The 21419-nt window shown below is 36.5% G+C and overlaps 1 protein-coding gene and 1 long non-coding RNA gene across 4 annotated transcripts; one reads left to right on the forward strand and one right to left on the reverse strand.

The window, feature by feature from the left end:
• Positions 1-7551: 7551 nt before the first annotated feature.
• Positions 7552-9396, reverse strand: LOC130743476 (protein FAR1-RELATED SEQUENCE 5-like). Its single transcript, XM_057595730.1, has one exon. It carries the CDS (start codon positions 9394-9396, stop codon positions 7552-7554), a length of 1845 nt encoding a protein of 614 aa, XP_057451713.1.
• Positions 9397-13752: 4356 nt separating this feature from the next.
• On the forward strand, positions 13753-16512 carry LOC130749615 (uncharacterized). Of its 3 annotated transcripts, none has more exons than XR_009023007.1 (5): positions 13753-14577; positions 14662-14751; positions 15250-15304; positions 15795-16021; positions 16115-16512. It is a non-coding gene; the product is annotated as an uncharacterized LOC130749615 (long non-coding RNA). The 3 variants fall into 3 exon arrangements; XR_009023006.1 differs by having other exon boundaries at positions 13756-14348; XR_009023005.1 differs by having other exon boundaries at positions 13759-14751.
• Positions 16513-21419: the final 4907 nt, after the last annotated feature.

The following is a 21419-nucleotide window of genomic DNA, read 5'->3' on the forward strand; positions in this document are numbered from 1 at the left end:
TAGATTCATCTTAATGGACCCCATCCGTTAAGAGCATCACTTCACTTAAGCCGCTTTGGTTTTGCGTAACCTTAATGGACCCCCACCCGTGTTAAGGAGCATCCACTCACTCACTTAAGCCGCTTTGGTTTTGCGTAACCTTAATGGACCCCATCCGTTAAGAGCATCACTTCACTTAAGCCGCTTTGGTTTTCCGTAAACCCTTAATGGACCCCATCCGTTAAGAGCATCACTTCACTTAAGCCGCTTTGGGGTTTTCCCTGGTTAACCCTTAATGGACCCCATCCGTTAAGAGCATCACTTCACTTAAGCCGCTTAGGATCAGTGGTTCAACCTTTAATGGGACCCCATCCGTTAAGAGCATCACTTCACTTAAGCCGCTTAGGTCGTGATTCATCTTAATGGACCCCATCCGTTAAGAGCATCACTTCACTTAAGCCGCTTTGGTTTTGCGTAACTTAATGGACCCCATCCGTTAAGAGCATCACTTCACTTAAGCCGCTTTGGTTTTGCGTAACTTAATGGACCCCATCCGTTAAGAGCATCACTTCACTTAAGCCGCTTTGGTTTTGCGTAACCTTAATGGACCCCATCCGTTAAGAGCATCACTTCACTTAAGCCGCTTTTGGTTTTCCGTAACCTTAATGGACCCCATCCGTTAAGAGCATCACTTCACTTAAGCCGCTTAGGTCGTGATTCATCTTAATGGACCCCATCCGTTAAGAGAATCACTTCACTTAAGCCGCTTAGGCCATGGCTCCTTAAATATTCTTAGAAAACTCTTACATAATGACATGATAAAAAAAATGTTTTAGTCATATTATACATACCGTAATTTGTATACTGTCACATAAACTTCGTGGTGACTTGGTGGAAAGTCATCATTCCTGTATGTGTCAGTATCTATGCTACTTTTTTTCTGTTTTACTTAACTAGCTTTGTGTCGAATTTTTTAACTGTCTTTTAAAATTTTTTTTTTTGAGAATCCCTTTAAATATTTATTTATTTTCTCTACTATTACTTAAATTTTCATTTAAGTCAACATTATTAATGATAAAAAAATTCAAAAAACACTTATTTATGCATGCAAACGTTATAGAAATTCAGTCAACCTTATAAATATATGTCAAGTATATCAATTTTAAAATTATTAACGTAGCTTTTATTAAATTTTCAATATTCATGTATATCAATGGTCAATTTCATCTGCATTTTCGTTTGTATGGGCCATTATTTAATTCCCTAAAAAGGCTCCCCCAAAAAACAACCCGCCCAAATTTTCCCTCTCCAATTGGCTTCCATGTGAAGCTAACTGATGTGACCCAACGCTGTGCTTCTGCAAAAGCATATATTCCCCTGCCATATAAACAGCTATAATCAGTACCATTCACGCGGTTTTGAACAAGCTTATTCTAATGGGAAATAATTGTGCTGACAGATTGGGTGGGTGGGGCCATTAATATTATTTAACCTATTCACACTCAAGGTACTGGGATTGTATATCTTACCACCTCCCAACATAACAAATGAAAACCTGAAGCTGGGATACTGAACTGCTTGTCGTTTCCCCCCCCATCACATAATTCCTTTTCATCATTCCTTATATTCACCATGACTGGGAAAGGCAATAGGTTTTATGTTGTGTTCCGTGGGAGGAATCCTGGCATATATTTTTCGTGGGAGGATTGCAACGCGCAGGTGTACAAGTTCAGGGACAACAAGCATGAATGTTACTCAACCCTAGAGATGGCCCAGGCTGCATTCCAAAATTACTTTCAACAACAAGAAGTGAGGGAGAGCCCTATACTTCACGAGGAGGTTCATACTCAATGCTCACATGAAGTTTTCCCAGGCTGCAGCAGTGGGAACACACCCAACCTTTCTCAATCCTCAAGCAGTTCAAGTACACCGGTGCAACAAGGGTTCATGTTCAGTTAAGATGAGCCATCATCATAGTAACTTCATAGTAACCTAATTATTTATACGTTTGTGGGGCAATAACCTTTCTTCTATTGTGCAGATAAGGAATCCAATCCTGGACACGTTCATGGAATGTCACAAGGATCAAAAGTTTTGCTAAAGTTTAGCATGAAGCAATGGTTAATGGATGCTTGTAAGGTCCTTGGTATGGATCCACCTGAGTATTACCTGTATCCAACAAAGATCATCAATGGGTCACCGCACCACAGTTACATGTGCTATATAAAGTCACCCAAAATCAAAGGTAATCCTGTTGAAGTTAGCCCTTATGAGAGTTCACTGGATATAGCAATGGAACAAGTTTCACTACAGTGGCTAAGAAGGTTGGAAAACTCTCATAATTTAGCAATTGTGGACTACAACAACCACAAACTTGAATTGAACTATGAGAGGATCCAGAGGCTTGAGGTGGAGAACTTTGATTTAGTCATGGAAAATGCAACCCTTAAGCAACAAAATTTGGACCTGAGGAGTATGATGAACCTGCCTTGAATATGTAATTTAGTCCTACAGTTTGTAACACCTTTAATATTCCGGTATTGTAACAAACCCTTATTCTCAAACACTTAATCATGCACCGTGTTCACGTAAGGTGCTTGAGATCTAAATTTCTTGTTTGTTCATGTGTTGACTACTTGGACTACTTCATCTGCTGACTGGATTAAAAAGTAGAGTTATTAGTGGGCTATTTGGTTATTTGTTGATACCTGTGACTGCTTAAGTGTGTATATGGACTTTACATTAATCTTTAATATCAATTTAGGGTCATTTCATAGACTTGACAGGTTAGGATACTCATCAGAAATTGGAGATCTCAAACATCATACCACTTGTACCCATTTCAATATCCTCACCCCTTATTCGAAGGACCACCACGCAAACTCTGGATTCAGTTTTTGAAGTACCACTTCAGAACCAATTTGGGGGGTGAAGTTTGGAGGTTTTCTGACCCTTAATCATGTCAAGGTATGAAACGTCCATGGTAGTCATTTAGATTTTGTTACCAACCACGTATTCCGTCCGTTTCCGTTTTAAAAAAAGGTTCCATTTTTGCAGAGATCTGCAACCTGGAGGAAGAGATTCTATGGATGTAGACGGCCAGACCTCTCAACAAAGGAACACTGAGGCTGACACAGAGGAGGAGCACATAGAGGCTCAGGCACAGGCTGAAATGCATGAACTCAGGAACATGGTACCTTTCTATGAAGTCCTTACTTTTCTATTAACTCTTTAACTACATTTGTGTTCTTTTCACAAAGTCGTAACACCAAAAGTTCAGTTTCTTTTTGTATGATGTTCATGAGGACTTCTTTTGTGTTGACGAAGACAGTTGGCTTTCTATTTTTGTTCTTTTCACAAAGTCATAATACCTTTCTTTCTGTCCCGTTTGTTTCAATGACTTTTTTTTACCTCTTTTTCAAATGGAAGTTTAATCACACCTGCTAAACTTAAATATACGCTTGTGGGTGCTAACAAATCGTTGTATTCCTATATATAGGGGGGCACCCTACTTTACTTTTTTTTTAGGGGATTTAACTGATTTAATGTTCATTTTTATGTTCATGAATATTTTAGTTTGATATTTTAGTGTGATAAAGGTACAAGATTTAAAAGTACGTGGATATTTTTGACTCGGTTCATTTGTTCAGTGACCTTACTTATTAGTTTGATATGACAAATGAAGGGTTTTTACTCAGTTTGGGGGATCCATTGTACTATATCTGCTTTCATGTCACTGATTCCCGTCCATATTTACAGCTTGATCACGTAGGAAGACGTGATTTCCTAGAGGGTTTGTTCACCTTGCTGAAAGCTTTGAATAGCCTAATTGGCTACATGAAGGTCAGTTTTCAACACCTTCTGATTCGTCATTATATAGTGAACTTTACTTTACAATTTTTGTGGACTTAAACCTGTTCTGACCTATGAAATACCATCTTTACAGTCAATGAACAGGCATGTAGGGAAGATTGATGAAGAGATATCAAACAACACCAAGCTGCTAACAAGTCTGGATGAAAAATTGAATACACTCCTTGCGAATAAGGCAGTTGACACAAAGTCATCCCCCAACGTGTTTCAGGGAAGCTGTTCACAGCATACTAGTGCTCCTATTAACCAAACTGACACGACAACTGCAACACCAGATTGTGGTCCAGTAAAATGTGCATCAAGGATCGTAGGCAAGGATGCAGAAACGATTGATGGACTGAAGAAAAATTTGGACATGTGTGTTGACCTTACAAAATCTGATGACGATGAGCTGAATCTGAACGAACCTCTTAATGTGGGCCTTGCTAAGGACCAAGGAGGACCAAAGTCAGGGACTTTGAAGAGCGCAAAGACCCCCATCAAAGTCAGGAAACATAAGACACCATCAAGGGGTAAGGATGTGCTGAAAGGATTGGAGGTTGAGTTTGAAGTTTCTGAGTCTGACAGTGATGATTGCACAATTGTTGACACTCCCAACCAATCAACAAGAAAGTCTTTTGAGGGTAAGCTGGGTGCGATTAAAGAAGGATCAATGGTCAACAAGCCAAAGGTTTGTATAATCTAACCATTAAGGAGAACGATTGCTTCTTTACATGTTTCTATTTCAAAACATTCATTATATAATATTTTTACTATCTCGCAGGATAAGGGCAAAAAAATCTCTCAGGATCAAACACCATCATCTAGGCCAAGGAAAATTCCTAGAGCGTACATTTCCCCTACCAACAAAAAAGCAAGGAAGATTGGTCATATATTACCAAAGGTTTACATAAAAACATTCATGGTCAATTAGTTTATTTAAACTGTTATCTTATTTTTCTGTGTTGTTTTGGGTGGTTAGGCAATGGATTCCAAATTTCGCCCCACAGAGGAGATGTTGTTAACCATTCCTCAACTCCGCATATGTGCTTATACATTTCAACTTCATGGTGACCCTAGGTACAACACTATGCTTTATTTCTCTAATTGACCACTATACATATATATGGGTACTATGTTCTGAATTTGGCTACTTGCACTTGCAGGGAGGAATTATTTAAACTAGGATCCGTCATTGGAACAAGGGAACAATTTCTGACACTTTGCCCAGACCATGTTATAGACAACAAGGTTGTGTATGGATGTTTTATATTTAACCCATGGCTGAGTAAGTGTTATATTAAACAGTCTTTAATGTGTATGTACACCTTGTTTCAGATAATTGAATTCATGGCAACGAAACTGACTTGGAACCAGCTTAATACCGAAACCCAGCCAGCTTGGATACTGCCCCCGCGCTTTTCGGTAAAATTTTGATCATTTCATATGGGCTCATGTGAACTAAAAACAATTGTAACGCAAATTTTAATCTTTACTTGCATACCAATTACAGGAGGCTGTGTTAAAGGGAACCATGGCGGAGGATCTGCTACCTGAATATGCAAGTAAATGGATGCCTGCATTTGAGACGCTGAAATATGTGGGTGTTTTTTTTTTTTTAAAACGTATATTACCTATCTGTTTTGGAAAGATTATTTGGTACACTTCAATTAACATACTGATTGCTCAGATCTATGTCCCTGTTCTTGAGGATAATGGCCATTGGTACCTTATGGTGGCTTCCATGGATGATTGCGCGGTTTACTTGGTTGACTCTTACCTCAATTCAAAACAAACTGCTGCCAGGAAAAAAGCAATTACAACAATTGTATGTAGACCCCGTTAGTTTTTTCTAGTTCATGTTTTTTCATATCAATATTTAAGTATATCCATATTAACACCGCCACACATTTGTTAGGGGAAAGTCATTGGCCGCATGATGTTTTCTTCACACTACCCCCACAACTACCTTGAAGGCAACTTTGAGCTGGGGACATGGGACATTGAAGAAGCAATGTCCAGTGAGGACTTCACTACTAGGTAATTGAAGTTTAGTACTTTGTATCACTCCCCCTTGAAAATAGAAGTGGTTTGTTTTGTATAATCTGCCCATTTTGTTTGCTTTGTTTTCAAGCACTCAACACTCAACAATATGCACATTAGAGTGGATGCAAATGGATGACGTTTTCATGTCAAACTTGCTACCAAGGGTGAGATTTTAACAACAACTTCTTATTGGCACATGTTATTAATTTTCAATGCAAAAGCTTAGTTTGTTCTGCGTTCATATCTGAAAATAAGTTAAAATTCATTGTATTAACATGTTCCATATCTGGATGCAGGTGGAGGATAAACTTGTCAGGATGAAGGCTGCCATGAGACTGTTGAGCGAGCCTCACAATGAACATTACGATTCGTTGATTGCAAAATCCAACAACTTCTGGGAGAACCAGAATGTGCTATGATTAGTTGCTGCTATGTAAATGCAACGAATTTTTTTGTAATAGTAATAGGTTGTTCACATGTGTCTTCTAAGATATTATAGAACACAATACACAAAGTACGGACAAAATACCTGTTCTTAAGGGCTTTTGGCTGCTCATTCTGTTGGGCACTACTGAAATGTGCTATGATTAGTTGCTTCCATGTGAATGCAATGAATTTTTTGTAATATTAATAGGTTAGGTATTCTAATTGTCATTCAGGTGCCCATATAAGTCTATTTGTAATTTCGTTCAAACCATACTTTTGAACTCCATATCTGTTAGTTCATAATCAATGACCGGTTTTAATTGCATTTTATGCATCAAGTTCAATAGTAATTCCCATTGCGTGCGTGTGTGTTTTTTCCGGTCGAAATTACGTGAAGCTTTTGATGGTTCTGCTGAGTGCTGCTGTTACTTTGGAAGATCAGATCACTCAGAACAGAGTACCAATTATCGGTTCCCACTCGTTTTATTCATGAGTTTCAGAACCTGAGTTTCATTCAGTCTATGAGATCTTTAGCTCTTTCTGACTATTCCTTTCTTCTATCTATGGGTCATAATATTCCCTTTCTATTACCCTATCACGCTGTCTTGTTCGTGTCAATTATCATGATCAAATCATTCAACACACACCCAAATGCTCTACTACAATATTTGGAAAAATCAATCAAGCTCAGCTTTGGAAATGTATGTTATCCTTCAAGAAACGTTCAGATAAATTTATGGCCTTTTTTTCAAACAACTGTATCTTTAAGTTGCAATCACCTACAACTACTAACACAAGGCATTGCCCACACACAGTTTCCACAGCAGCAAAACGCTGACTCTAATTGAAGCAAATCCAGTTCAGGTCATATAACAAAGAGCTTGAATAATTGGAATTAAATTACTCCCAACACAAGTTGTTCAAAGGAAAAAAAAGGAACGAAAAGCGAAAAGTCAATTAGCTAATACAGCCCATAAGTTTGTTACAACTTCATAAATAATGCACCTTCACTTCAACTTCAAGTCCTTCACAAACACCTTCAACAAACACCTTCAATGTACTTCAACCAATGGCTACGAACATTTCCCATCAATGCTATACACCATTCAACAAACACCTTCAATGTACTGCAACTGAGACATACACCATTTAAAATCAATGAAAATAAACAGTAAATTGTCTCATATCATATCTATGGTTTATAGAATACAAGGATAATGCTTTTACCTCAACGTGTTGTCTCCATGGTTAAGCATGACCACCTTCCACACCTAGACCACTTACAGCTGAAACTTTCTGCCTTTTGTTATCTGGACATGTGGTTTTGTTGTGACCCCCCTGCTTGCAAACACTACACTTCCTTTTGGTGCCACTTGAACTGCCACTCTTGACTACATGCGGATTTTTCACTTCATCAATCCCTTTAATATCCACACCATTAATATTTGTGTCCTCATCATCAGGTCCCTTGTTTTCAACCTTCTTAGCCTTTAGTTTCTCAACATGCTTAGCCATGACATCAACTGTATCCAGGTAGTCCTCCATTGATTCACATCCAAGGTTAAACATTTCTCTACTTCTCATCACCAACGAACCCAGCCTAGCCAAAACGGTTGACTCCCAGAATTTGAAAGCAGATTCTGAATTCCCCTTCATAGATTCTTTTGCTGACTTACACCATCTTTGCAATACTAAACTTTTTGGGATGACATCAATGTCCAAATGCACCAACAGACCTATTATATGATCACAAGGAAGTCCAAAGGTCTCCATCCGCTGACATGAACACCTAAATGTTGACGTCTGTTCATCATGTGCCACATACCACAGTTTCGCAGGTTTACAGTACCTGTACATGGAATATATAATACATGAGGAGGTATCCTTCATGCCAGCAACCTTCACTAGGCTTCCACTACTGAGCCATGAGCGAAACTTTAAGAATACCGTCCTTGTGTAAAGATTTGCAGCACATAGTTCAAGGGCACGCACGTTGGTCTTTGGAACAGCATCTCCTACCACAGACTTATAGTCTGCATCAACCTCTCTCCATCTCATGTAGTTCACGTAACGTTCAAAGTATTGAACAAACTCAAGTAAGCTATTTCTGGAACGCACAATCCGACCAATTTGAGAATGCATACCTTCACACCGTGAAGTAGTGCGAAAACCGGCAAAGAACTTCCCCCGCATCATACAAGTAGCCCACATGTGCCTCTTCTCATACAATCCTTGAACCCATGGATTGTCTTCAAGATTTAAATCACTAACCAATTGAAACCATTTTTTTTTGAAGTGTGCAACAGTATAGTTACCCAGCATGCAGCTTTTAAAGCCTTTCACGAAATTCGAATCACCCACATTTCTTTGAGCATTTTGTAAAAGGTGCCAAGCACACAGTCGGTGATGAGCTTTGGGTAGTAAACGAGTGATAGCGTTCCACATGGCGGGAGCCCCATCAGTTATAACTGCCGCTGGTTGTTTCCCCTTCATTGCTGCCAAAAACTGCTCCAAAACCCACACATAGCTTTCCTCTTTCTCATTAGTCAAAACTGCTGTGCCAAATACAATTGTCTGACAGTGATGGTTAACTCCAACTAGAACAACTATGGGACACCCGTACCGGTTCTTCCGGTATGTTGCGTCAAAAGCAAGAACTTCACCAAACACCTGAAAATCCATTCTACTAATCCCATCAGCCCAAAACACTTGTTTTAAATTACCATCTTCATCCGCATGGTGTGACCAAAACATTCCAGCATCACCCGAAGCAAGTCCCTTAAGGTATACTAAAACAGCTTTCGCATCACACTGCTCCTTTTGTTTCTGCTTCGTCATTTGATTAAACATGTCAACTTTCAGTGCATTGATTTTTTCATATCCTCCAGATTGGTCAGCCATTAGATTGTATATGTCATGGGTGCTAATTCCGGCTTGTCTCATACTGTTCAGACCAGCTATATCACCATCTTTTAAGTGCCGGTGTGCTGGCAACATGGATGATTGCTTTCCCTCTAACATAGCATGATTGTGAGCATCTCCAAAAAACACAACATGCCACCTACTACTTTCAGCAACCAATCGAATCCTCATTTTAGCTGAGCATCCACATCTTGTCTCTACTTTTGTCTCCCGCTTGCGATTTTCCCTCATTCTGTTTTTTTCTTCACGAAAGCCTTCCTTATGACACACTAGATCTTGCCGCACTATCTCCCCTTTTTTGTTTCTCAAAACCTTGCTTTTCCGAATAGAGAACCCTTTAACTCTGGCAAAAAAGTTGTAGAATTCAAAAGCTACTTGCCGAGTCAAAAAATGATGCTTCTTAAACTCAATCTCGTTCAAACAATCCCACTAGGTTTGTGCCACATCATCCATACTGTTGACGGCCACACCTTCGCTCGTTTCTGCCTCACCAATTGACTCACTATGTGTGGGTGTGGGTGATGACAAAATTCCAGCAACAATAGTGCTATTGCAATCACCAATTGATGAAAAACCTGCAACATTGGGACCAATTCAGATTCAACCATTGTCAATTTGTTTTATCTCAGACTAAGTACAGCCTCATCAAATCCTTACAATATGCTGTCATTTCCCACCATACAAAACAAACATAATACATATACCATACCATATATCATTGGAATAATACCTTCGGCTGAACACCAGCTTGGAATTCCTGAATCCTCCATATTTTGTGCTATCCAAATAGCCAACAAAACCTGAAACAAATTAGCAGTAGTTCAGAACCACAAACTTCACTACAAATGACAACTCCCTTCTTCAATACAATTCAAATTTCAGATGGACATCACATAGCAAATTAACCAGTAAATATGAAAACGATTAAGGAACGGTTAAGGACGATTGTAACAAATCTGCATCCCAAAGATTAAAGGTTCCCACATACAATTTGTTGAACATCGATTTATCTATACTCACCAGTTCCGTCAGATGGAGATCCGTGGCAGATCTGCAACCATAACAACTTGAGACAATAACGGAGATGAAGGGAAACGAGATGAAGTTCAGTCAACTTCAGTCAGAATGGGAGATCGCGGTAGGGCTTCAGGAAGTTTTAGGGAGATCGCGGTGGGTCTTGGGAACATCAACAAACTATTCGCGAGACATAGTGACCCAGGGCAGAGCTCGCGAGACTTGTCGGAGAACACAACACAGGGGTACACAAGGGGGAAACGGCGGAGAGAAGAGCTTTGCCCTTAGGGATAGGGTACTGGGTTAAGGGTAAGGGTCATTTCACTAATTACGCTTATTTGCATGGAGGGGTCTACAATTGACTGTATTTACCAAAATGTGTCATTTCTAGATTCCACAAAAGGTAAAAGTGGACCCACTTACCTGCAAATCTCGGTCAAAAAAACTGGTCCACCGATGAACCAGTTTGTAAGTTCCCCACCCTAGTGGGAACCCCTTATTTAATACAATTATTTTTGCTGATAAAAAAAAAACAAAATTGACATGAGCCTTTGTGGTTGTTTGATACGTGTTTGGCCTTTTCCTCTCTCTGTTTTGGTACGGATAACAGTTTTTTTTTTGAAAAGCCAATACGGATAACAGTTTTATTAGCTTCTAATATTTTTTTTTGAAAAGCAACAATTTTAGTCTAATTGATAGATTAATAGTCTAGGATTTATACTTTGTATCTTAGATATTAGAATAGCTTTACTAGCGTAAGTGTTATTATAAAAGTCAGATTGATTATTGACTGGGTCGAAGTAAAAAAATAATAGCTAGGTCACTTGTGGGAACAATGGGTCCCAAGTGAATCAGATTTATATAAAAAGATTAAATTTAATGCCAAAATAACCTAACACATAAAAAATAGAAACTTCATGATAATATAAAATACTAAATCAAAACTACAACTTGCTAATTTGATATTATTAGTCAAAGTTACTTCATATATTAGGTAGTTTTTTTTTGGGTACAGATATATTAGGTAGTGTTGATAATATACCTAATATATCTTACTTCTATTATTTTAGATTGTCGTTTATTGGTTCCGACTTTTGATTATGTTGGTTTTTCTTTTGTTAGACGCACGGATAACACTGTTACAGACTTTTTGGCTAAGAACGCTGCAACCTATGCTGGTTTAATATGGGTTGAAGAGGTTCCTGATGCCGCTCTTCCTTTGGTTATTTCCGATGTAACGTCTCTAGCGCCGGTTGGCATTTAATAGAATTCAAGTTTACTTTATAAAAAAAAAATTAAATGGATTAATTTAATTTGTTTGGCTAATAGTATAAAGAGTTTTAGTTTATACATTTAGATACTAGTAGGATTTGAACCTTGGACTGAAGAAATTTTAACTCATCAAATACCATTTAGATTATCCATACAAGTGTTTTAGTTTATACATCTGTTCAATCATATTTCTATATTTTTTATTTGAAATATTTTAAAATTTAAATTCAATCATGACATTATAAAATAACGCATTCTAATTGGATGACTATACAATTTTTTTTACAATGTCAGTGTACAATAATTAATACACTAAAAGTATAAAAAAATGTTTACATAATCATCATATTGAAAAATATTTAAAATAAAAACTTGAGTTATATAATTGAACGTACGCGTAAAACTCTTTACACTATAATTACATATAAATTAAAGGTGCCCACTAGGGTGGGCAAGTATAAAACTGGTCCACCGGTGCACCACTGCTTAAATACCGTTAGATTCAAAATTCTTGGAATATTCTATAAATGGATGGTTATGATTAAATTGATGAAGAAAGGGTACAAAAGTAAAATCAACTTTAAACCCTAAAATCAACCAACTGTTCTCTCCCTCTCTCTTCTTCTTCTCTCTCAGCCGCATACTGTTCTCTGTCTCCCTCTCTCAGATCTGTTCTCTCATCTTCCCCTACTTCACTCCATCTCCATCTTTCTCTTCCTCACTCGACCCCCTTATTCCCCTTCTTCCTTCGATCTGCTTTGATCTCATTCGCCGACCATCTTTCTCGCTCCCTTTTCTTCTTCCTTTGGTTTGTCACTCACAAAACCTTCAAATCAGAGCGAATCGGTGTTGTTCGTGTCACCAACCCTCATATTAGAGCGGATCTGCAGTCGGAACAACCAGATCAAAGAGGTGCTGCTGTCATAACGAAACTGTAAGACACATGCAAGAAGCCAAACGGTTCGGAGGCACCACCACATCTTTTGTAAGCAGTAAATCAGAGAGAATCCAACCCCTCATCTTTTATTGTAAAATTAATGATTTCTGTTGTAATTCGTGATTTGAGTTGTAAATTTTGTGATTTGAGTTGCAAGTTTTTTTTTTCTCTTCTATGATGACCTTACCTTCCTTTGCAAATGTTGTGATTCTTCTTCAATTGAAATTTATTTTTCTCTTAAAAAAAAAAATACAAGACCCATTATCCAAAGCCATGAATCTGTAAATGAGAACGAGATGATATCAATTTTTTTACAAGATAAATCTGTTGTTGAAGCCTGGGCTCCTAAAGATATCAAATACGATTTTTTTTGAATAACAAGATAAATCTTTTGAAATTAATCAGTCTGCTTAATTGCAATGAAGGCTTGTAACTTGTTAATTGTTATCTCGTTGTTTTGTTATTTGATATTTAGATGACAATGAAAGGCTCTGGTGAGATTAATGATGAGATTAATGAGTTGAAAATTGATCAATTCCAGCGCAGTTCTTCCTAAAAAAAAAACAAGATTAATCTGGAGTTGATACGATAATCGGGATAAATTAAAAGACAATGGCGGCAGCGGCGACCGGTGGCGGCAACACCTCAATGGAGGTGGTGTGAGTTTTGTAGTCTGGGTTCAATGAGGTTTAATGGAAGTTGTTCAATGAATCTGGGCTCATGGAGCTCAACATCTCTATTTTTTTATATATTTTTAATTTCTAATATATTGTGAATGACCAAAATAGCCATGGTGCACCGGTGGACCACTTTTAAAGTTGCCCACCCTAGTGGGCACCTAAATTAAATCCATATAAATAAGAGCATTTAATTTATATACATGACATGGTAAATATTTTATTTTACACATACATTTAATCAAATCTTATCATTTCTATTTTAAATATTCTTAAATTAAAATTATTAAATAATCGTGTCATGATAATTAAACTCTAACTAAGGTAAACCACCAAAAACTCGAACTAAGGTAAACAAAAAAATAAAGAAAGAAATAAAAACTTCTAAGTAAGAACATATTTCTTTTATTAATGCATATTATTGAGAGTCCTGGCACTCCATATCCCACTGCCCATAATGATGTCTAAATTAACTAAGTCAATTTCAAAATGACAGCCTATTGGTTTGCATAACATATCACCACCAAACTTTCCCAATTTTTCCACCGCGTATTCTCGGGCTCTCAGCTGCTTGAAGATATATATATATTTTTTGGGTAAGCCAATTAATTGTATACATCAGAGCACCAGAGGTGCTAAAAAAATTGTACAAGTACAGCTAAAAAAAGAGCATGAGACCAGAGAAGTAAAGCAAAAGAAACAGAGCAAAAACAGGGGAGCTCGAAGAACTTACTTGACTAACCTTTACACCTTCCTATTCACATAACATATGAAATTAACAAATTTTCTTACTTTCCTCCTCATATTCATCCTTGCACTCCATAACTCATTGGCCATTCATTTCATCTATCACGTACACGGAAGTAAGACTCTTAGTGTAAGAAAAATACATAATATATACGTAAGGTATTATCAGTAGTGATTAATATCACACCTTCTCATATTCTCAGTCTAAACCCTAATCTTCACACCACCTCGCTCTCACGCTCTCTCCATCGCTCTTGCTCTCACTTTCATCGTGAACCACCACTGTCTTCCACATCTTCTTGCCCTCACAGTCTCAACGTTGTTTACGGTTCATCTTTTATATTTATTTCTATTTCAGGTTGAGACTGCCAGGTTCATTCTCACAATCTATTTCGGATCGCCTGCTTCGAATGGCATCGAGTTTCTTGTCGCTGTCTCGCACAGTATCTTCAGCTAATCGACTATGAGTATTTATTGTAATGAATCAATGATGATATCTTGTTTGTGTTTTACTAATAACTTTTGATCTTTGCCTTCATTGATGCTAACAAAGAGAACTGCATGTGTGAACTACTGTGAGAGACTTCATGAACTGGTCAAGATTGCTTTTGCTTGATATTTGTTGGCCTATCAAACTTTTTTGAACATCATTCAGGCATTCTCCTTGTTATTTTCATATTCTCTATGATAGGACCTACCAATGAGGTTGAACTTTTCTTGAAAGTTGAAACTGTAGAATTGAGAGAGTAAGTCTGAAACTAATTTCTGTATTCATTGAATGAATTGCAGAATTGCTGGATCTTTTTACTTTTAGCTTTGGGTCTGTGATTATCCTTGATGATTATCTTCCCAAGTGATTATCCTTTCAAACCTCCACAGGTATTAACATTAAACACACGTTTCTAGATTCCTTTTCTGAGCTCTTTGTTTTGGAACCTGCTCAACTAGCCATATATTTGAATTTTATAGTGAAGATTGTTAGTATGTACATGGAACTATACTGCTTAATCAACTCAGCTGATGCTGAGCAATTGAGGCATAAACCTCTCATGACTCTTACTTTCTAAAAAAATATGTATTTTTTTATGTAACCTGCTTACAAAGTATAAATTTGTTTAATATTTTTTTGAAGAACATAGCACTTCTTATTTTATGTTTAAAGGAAGATCAACCCTTTTTTTTTCTTTTCCTCTTTATTCTGTTTGAATGATGCAATTTTGTACATGCTTAATTATGTTGATACCATATGCATTCTCAGGTATGTTCAGATCTGTGTTTAATGATTTCTAAAGGGCATTATTATTAATGTCAATTGAACTGTTTCCAGTCAAACAGAATTCTCAAGTGTCCCTACTATTTCTTTCTTTGCATAAATAGGTGACCATCTGCAATGCTTTCACGCTCTGCTGCTGGAATCAGAGGATCAACCTTGGTAAGGAGAAATTGAGAAAATGCCAACTTTATTGGCATCTACTTTAAATGTATAATGTGTGGAAGCTGAGTTTTGGTTCCCATGGTTATCCCCCTTCTTTTTATAGTTATCATTGGTATTGTATTGCCACTATATCTTGTTATGCATCTTGTGAATTTCTTCACAGAAATGTGGTATTTCATGGTATCTTCATATAAAAATGTAGATATCAGTCACCCTGTCTTCCTCTGCTTCTCTCCCTTCAGAACACAGTATTTCATAGTGACTTTGAACCAAGCAAACCTCAAATGACATAGTTGAAAAAAATAATGCATTGCCGCTATATAATATCTAGTTAGGGAAAGTCTCACATTAATTGATTATTACTGTGAATAGTACACCCTGAATCTCGATATTGTCTGTCTTCTGGACTTGTATCTACTGGCTAAGTTATAGTCCTCAGTTTCTTGATTGTCAGATCATTAACATGCCCAGGAAACCCTTGTTGCAGAGTAAATGGAAGCTTTATTACCAGCACTTAAGCATGGTCTAAAGCAACTCAGGAGAGACAAGAGAGAAAAAACATCCTCGTCACGTTCCTCATGCTTAAGCACTTCCTACAGATGCTTGGGAAAAGAGTTATATGTCAGCCAATGGTGGTGGGTCCTAATTACTATATTGAATAATTAGTTGCTCCTTTCCATTTCATCAGTTGACTCTTGAATAATCCCGGAAATGGTACGTCATTTTAGTTCTAGTGTATATTTACAATGGTTTTTATCTTTTAAATTTATTTATTCATTTTAATTTTGATGTCATTTGTGTTTGTAGTATTTTCTGGAGAATAGATGTGACACATACTCTCATCTTCTAATAAATGAAGTCAAGGATGAATGAATTCACTATGTTATTGATCGTTTTCTTTGAGTGGTATGATATGTATTTGAAACTCTTATTTTCTAGATTTTGCCAACGAGTATTATGCTCTTAGAGAGTATTTAGAACATGTAGTTTTGACCTCTAAAAAAAATCAGATTACCGCCTTAACATATGCAGTATGCCTATGAAATGATTTGGATCAAACTCAGAACTAAATGCTTAAGTAGTTCGGTTATCTTTCAACAACTAGTGGTGACTCTTTGATAATTGTAATAGTCACTCACTATGCTATATTTTCATATATATGTAAGAGTTGCAGAAAATGACAAGTGAAATACATTAGAAATTCAGCTACTAAACTCTTCCTATTACTCTAAAAGTCTCTGCTAAGTTACGCAGTAAATTAAATATAGCTTATCGTATACTATATCTCTGTGTGTGTTAGTTTTCATTTCAACCTCTAGAATATCGCCAACAAAACTGGATTTGAGAATTTTTACGTCACTTCGGCTGGCCTCTGGCCAGACATCATTAGCCTTAGCAGTAGTTTCATCAGTTTCACCCTTGCTACTATGTTGTTCATAAAAAAATGCTCTCGGGCATTGCCATCGATCCATAAGGCAGCCAACAAAAACATAGAGGAAATAAAGGATAAAAGGGCACCAGCTCCAAGAATATCAATTTTCGCTATAGAGCATTTTCGTTGATGAGATATCGGTGTATTTTTTGTTAGGTGAATAATGTTGGGTGATTGTTGGCCATAACAGTGATGCTGCCATGATAGACATAAGTAAATACACTGGTTGACAGAAAAAGAATCATTCAACGAAAATCAAAACAACAAAGAGTGACAGTAAAGTTAATTAAAACCATAGCTTCATAGGCTCCAATAGATGACATTCATTGTAAATGAGTCATGAAATACTACAAGGTAGTAATAACTCATAACATTCAATGTAACTAATCCACAGTACCTATTTTACAATGAGTTTTTTCATAGCTGTCTACTACTAATATTTATTACCATTCTAATAAAGTATATGCATTTTACTTGCATCAATTCATGAGTGTTTTTCATTTTCAATATTGTATTGACAAAATGCAAGCTCATTTTCAAAATGTTATGTGGGCACAACTCACTTAGCACCCCTTGGGTGAGTGTGCTATTCTCCCTAATCAGTTAAGCCTTTTATTGGCTAAGATCCTCATCTCCACACCCGTCCAATCTCTGCGCCTACAACCTACCACCAGGAGTAGGTGGGGTGCTCGACCTATGCCTAAACCCTTGGGTCTCTATAGACAGTTGAAGACGTATGAAGATCTGATGCTCAACATTCACTTGAGGGAGAAGCATTCATGAAGCCCCCTAGACCGTCCTTAAACTGTTGGCAAGTATAAAAGACCATGACAAACTTAAGATCGATATACACTTTCTTCTCCAAGTCTTTAAGAACTCTCTAAACTGCCCAACCACTGACTTAGACATCAAAGTGTCAAGGCATGGTCCACTCATGTAATCGGCAACGATGACAAGCTTTGATGCACCCCCATTCTTTCCGGATAAAGCTCATCTTTGTCGAAGTTCCGCCATTTCCTCCTCAATCAACACCTCCCGGGTGATTTGATTGGTTTAGACCTATTAATTGGCGCCGTCTTTGGGGACCAGTAGACCTTTCCCCTCACCTCATGTTCTTTGGTTATACTTAAGATATATACCTCTGCCTAGCCATGGCCGTCACACGCCAGTCTTCACGTCGTGCCGTCACACTATAAGGCTTTATGGAGACCATTGGGGAGAGAGCCAACTATGACAACAACCTTCCCTCCCTCAATACCAATAAATCCACTATAAATAAAGCCACATAGAGAGATACCCAACTACAAAGGATATAAGAAGAGTACTTGCATAACACTGTCACACCATCATCACCAAGTATTGGTGTTCCAGCTGCAAGCTATAACAAGAAAAATAAATTTAATTAAGTCAATGTAGAAAAGTAAATTAAGAATCAATAACATGCTGCAAAAGTAAATCATGTCGATGGACTCATAAGATTCATTGGATCATATCTTATAAGAAATTCACAGTCTTCAATTCTTATTGTCAATGAGATCAGAGTGTTAGAATTTTTTAGGTTTAGGCTTTTATTGATTGTGGCTTTTGATTTAATAAAATGATTTGAATGGATAACTTGATATTTTTGTTTGAAGCTTATGCAATTATTTGATCCATTATAGGTTTGAGAATTAGTTTAATAGATATTTTTATTGGTCTTAAGCTCAATTGATAAGTGCGTTGGATTATGGTGTAGGCCCAAGTTAGTGACATATGGTCCATAATGAATGTAAATTAGGGTTATTGTTTACCATTTATATATGGGCAGGATCCCCACTCTCTTATGTTCTTTAACGACTTGTTTAATCGAATGATCGGTTTGCAAGAGACGACATGTTAAGTGGAAGGTTTTGTTTTGTTGCATATAGGTGCGTGTTTTTCCGTAAATTAAAGGACTTAATGTCTTCAAGATGTATGCAAACTTATTCTAATTATATTGTTGTTCTAAATTCTAATATAGATCCGATTAAAATTATTTCCTACGTAGATGTCATATGCGCTATGGTTAATGAATCTATGCATTGTTTTTGTGCAAATATATAATTATAAGCTAACACACACCCTAGTTGTTTCGCGTAAAAATAACAATTTTCAAATCAATAACATGCTTAAAAGAGTTCCACATATTGAGCCATTACCTTCTTATTTTCAGCAATAATTCCTAAAATAAAAAGAAATATTGCCAAGCACTAAACCGTTGCACAAATGGTTTCCATTACGTTAGTGCTTGGTAGCATTTTTTATTTTAAGAATTATTGCTGAATATAAGAAGTTAATGACTTAATATGTGGAACCCTTTGGAGCTTGTCGATTTCAAAATTGTTATTTTTATGCGAAACAACAAGGGTGTACTAGTTTATATTTATATATTTGCACAAAAACAATGCATTGATTCATTGATCATACCATAGCACACTTGGCTTATACGTAAGAAATAATTTTAGTCAAATCTATATGAGAATTTAGAACACCAATATAATTAGAATAAATTTTTGTACATCTTGAAGACTTCCTTTTAATTTGTGGTATCACGCACACAAATTGTATGCAACAAAACAAGATTTTTCACTTTCTCAGTCGTCTCTTGCAAACTGACTCTTTAATGAAACATCGAGTCGTTAAAGAACATAAGAGATAAGTGAGAATCATGCCCATATATACATAATAAAATAATAACCCTAGTTTTCATCTATCATGGACCCTTAGTCATTTACTTGAGTATACATCATAATCCAACACACTTATCAATTGAGCTTGGAACCAATAAATATAACTATTATACACGATGATTCTCAAACCTTTAATGGATCAAATAATTGCATGAGCTTCTGGAGAAAATATCAAGTTATCCATTCGGCCCATTTTATAAAATTCAAAAGCCAAAATCAGTAGACGCTTAAATCAAAAAGTTTTTCTAACACCAATGAATCTTATAAGTCTATCAATATGATTTATTTTTGAACATGTTATTATTCTTAATCTACTTTTCTGCATTAACTTAATTAAATTTATTTTCCTTGCTATAGCCGGTAGTTGGAACACCAATACTTGGGGATGATAGTGTGATTGTGTTATGCAAGTACACATCTAACTCAATTGTTGTATTTCTCTGTTGCATTTCTTAATACATGCTTTGTGGTTAGGTATCTCTCTGTTTTACCCTTACAAAGAAAAGTTTGTCTCGCAAGAAGATATCTTTAAGCACAACACTTTTTGTGCATTATTCAACATTGTTGTGCAAGTACTATTTCCAAACAACTATTTCCGTGATTGGAAAATTTAAGGCATAAAATCATCATGTGCAATTTTTTTTATCGTCTTTGTTACCCCTTCACGAAAATAGGAGATGTTAAAATACATCCTTTTTATCTTAGGTGTTTCTTCTTTTGGTATTATTTGAAGCTGTTAACGCATTTTACACTATACCATTTTACAATCCTCTCATCATATGCATTACCCAGAAAAAATTTCATTACCTTTTACATATTGAGAGGGTAATTTTTTGGTATTGTCTCAAATGAGACAGTTTCAAAACAGTTCCAAATCCACAAATAAAGGCATGACACATGTTATTTCTATTTTTTATTTTTTATTTTTAATAGTCACAAGATATTCAATCTTTGAACCCCAACATTTTACTAAACTAAATTTTAGTCCCAACTAATTCTCATTATTATACTTTTTTCTCAAGATGTAATAAATTATAATTTCGACCGTGAAAAGAGGGTTTGTAGGCGAAAGGCTAGCGTCACTGGCGGCGGTCTGCAGCGAGCGGCGGTGGCGAGAGGCGGCGGTAAACTAGCAGAGATGATGTTAAGGACGAAGTTTCTTTTTTTTTAACGTGGTTGAATTATTTTTTACGGTTGTTAAGTTTTTTTTTGAACTAACGGTTACAAAGTCAAGATTTGTGATAGTTTTTGAAATACCACATAAAATATTGATTGCTAAAGATTTAAAATATAATTTGATAAATGTTATGAGTTAAATCATAATTTATGATATCTTGAGAAGAAAGTATAATAGTGTAGATTAATTGAGACTAAAATTTAGTTTAGTAAAATGATGTTGTTAAAAGATTGAATATCTAGTTACTATTAAAAATAAAAAATAATAAAATAGAATTAACACGTGTCATGCCTTAATTGGTTGTATTTGAGACTGTTTTGAAACTGTCTCAAATGAGACAATAGCCAAGAGGTCACCATATTGAGAATTACTCACTAGTAATTTAACATGCTTTTTCCATACTTACACAACGACTATGTGGTTTTTCTGCTGACCTAGACTTGATGATTTTGGTTTATTCAATGTAGCAACTAAAATACTTACTTTATGATTGGTCTAAACCTGTCAAGTGACTGTTGAGTGGCAGATCTTCATGCGTTTCCAGCTTTCTGTAGAGACTTAAGGGTCAAGGGTTCCTCGTAAATGAGACATAGGTCGTGCATCTCATCTACTCTTAGTGTTAGGTTATAGGCGTAGATATGAGATAGGTGAGGATATGATGATCTTAGCCAACAAAAGGCTTAACTAATCAGGTGCCGACGACATTACTCAATCATTCAGAAGAATAGCACGCTCGCCCAGGGGTGCTCGACGAGTTGTGCCCCCGGGAACATATTGAAAATGAGCTTGCATTTT

The sequence above is a fragment of the Lotus japonicus genome, chromosome 3 (assembly GCF_012489685.1).
Source record: "Lotus japonicus ecotype B-129 chromosome 3, LjGifu_v1.2".
NCBI classification, from domain to species: Eukaryota; Viridiplantae; Streptophyta; class Magnoliopsida; order Fabales; family Fabaceae; genus Lotus; species Lotus japonicus.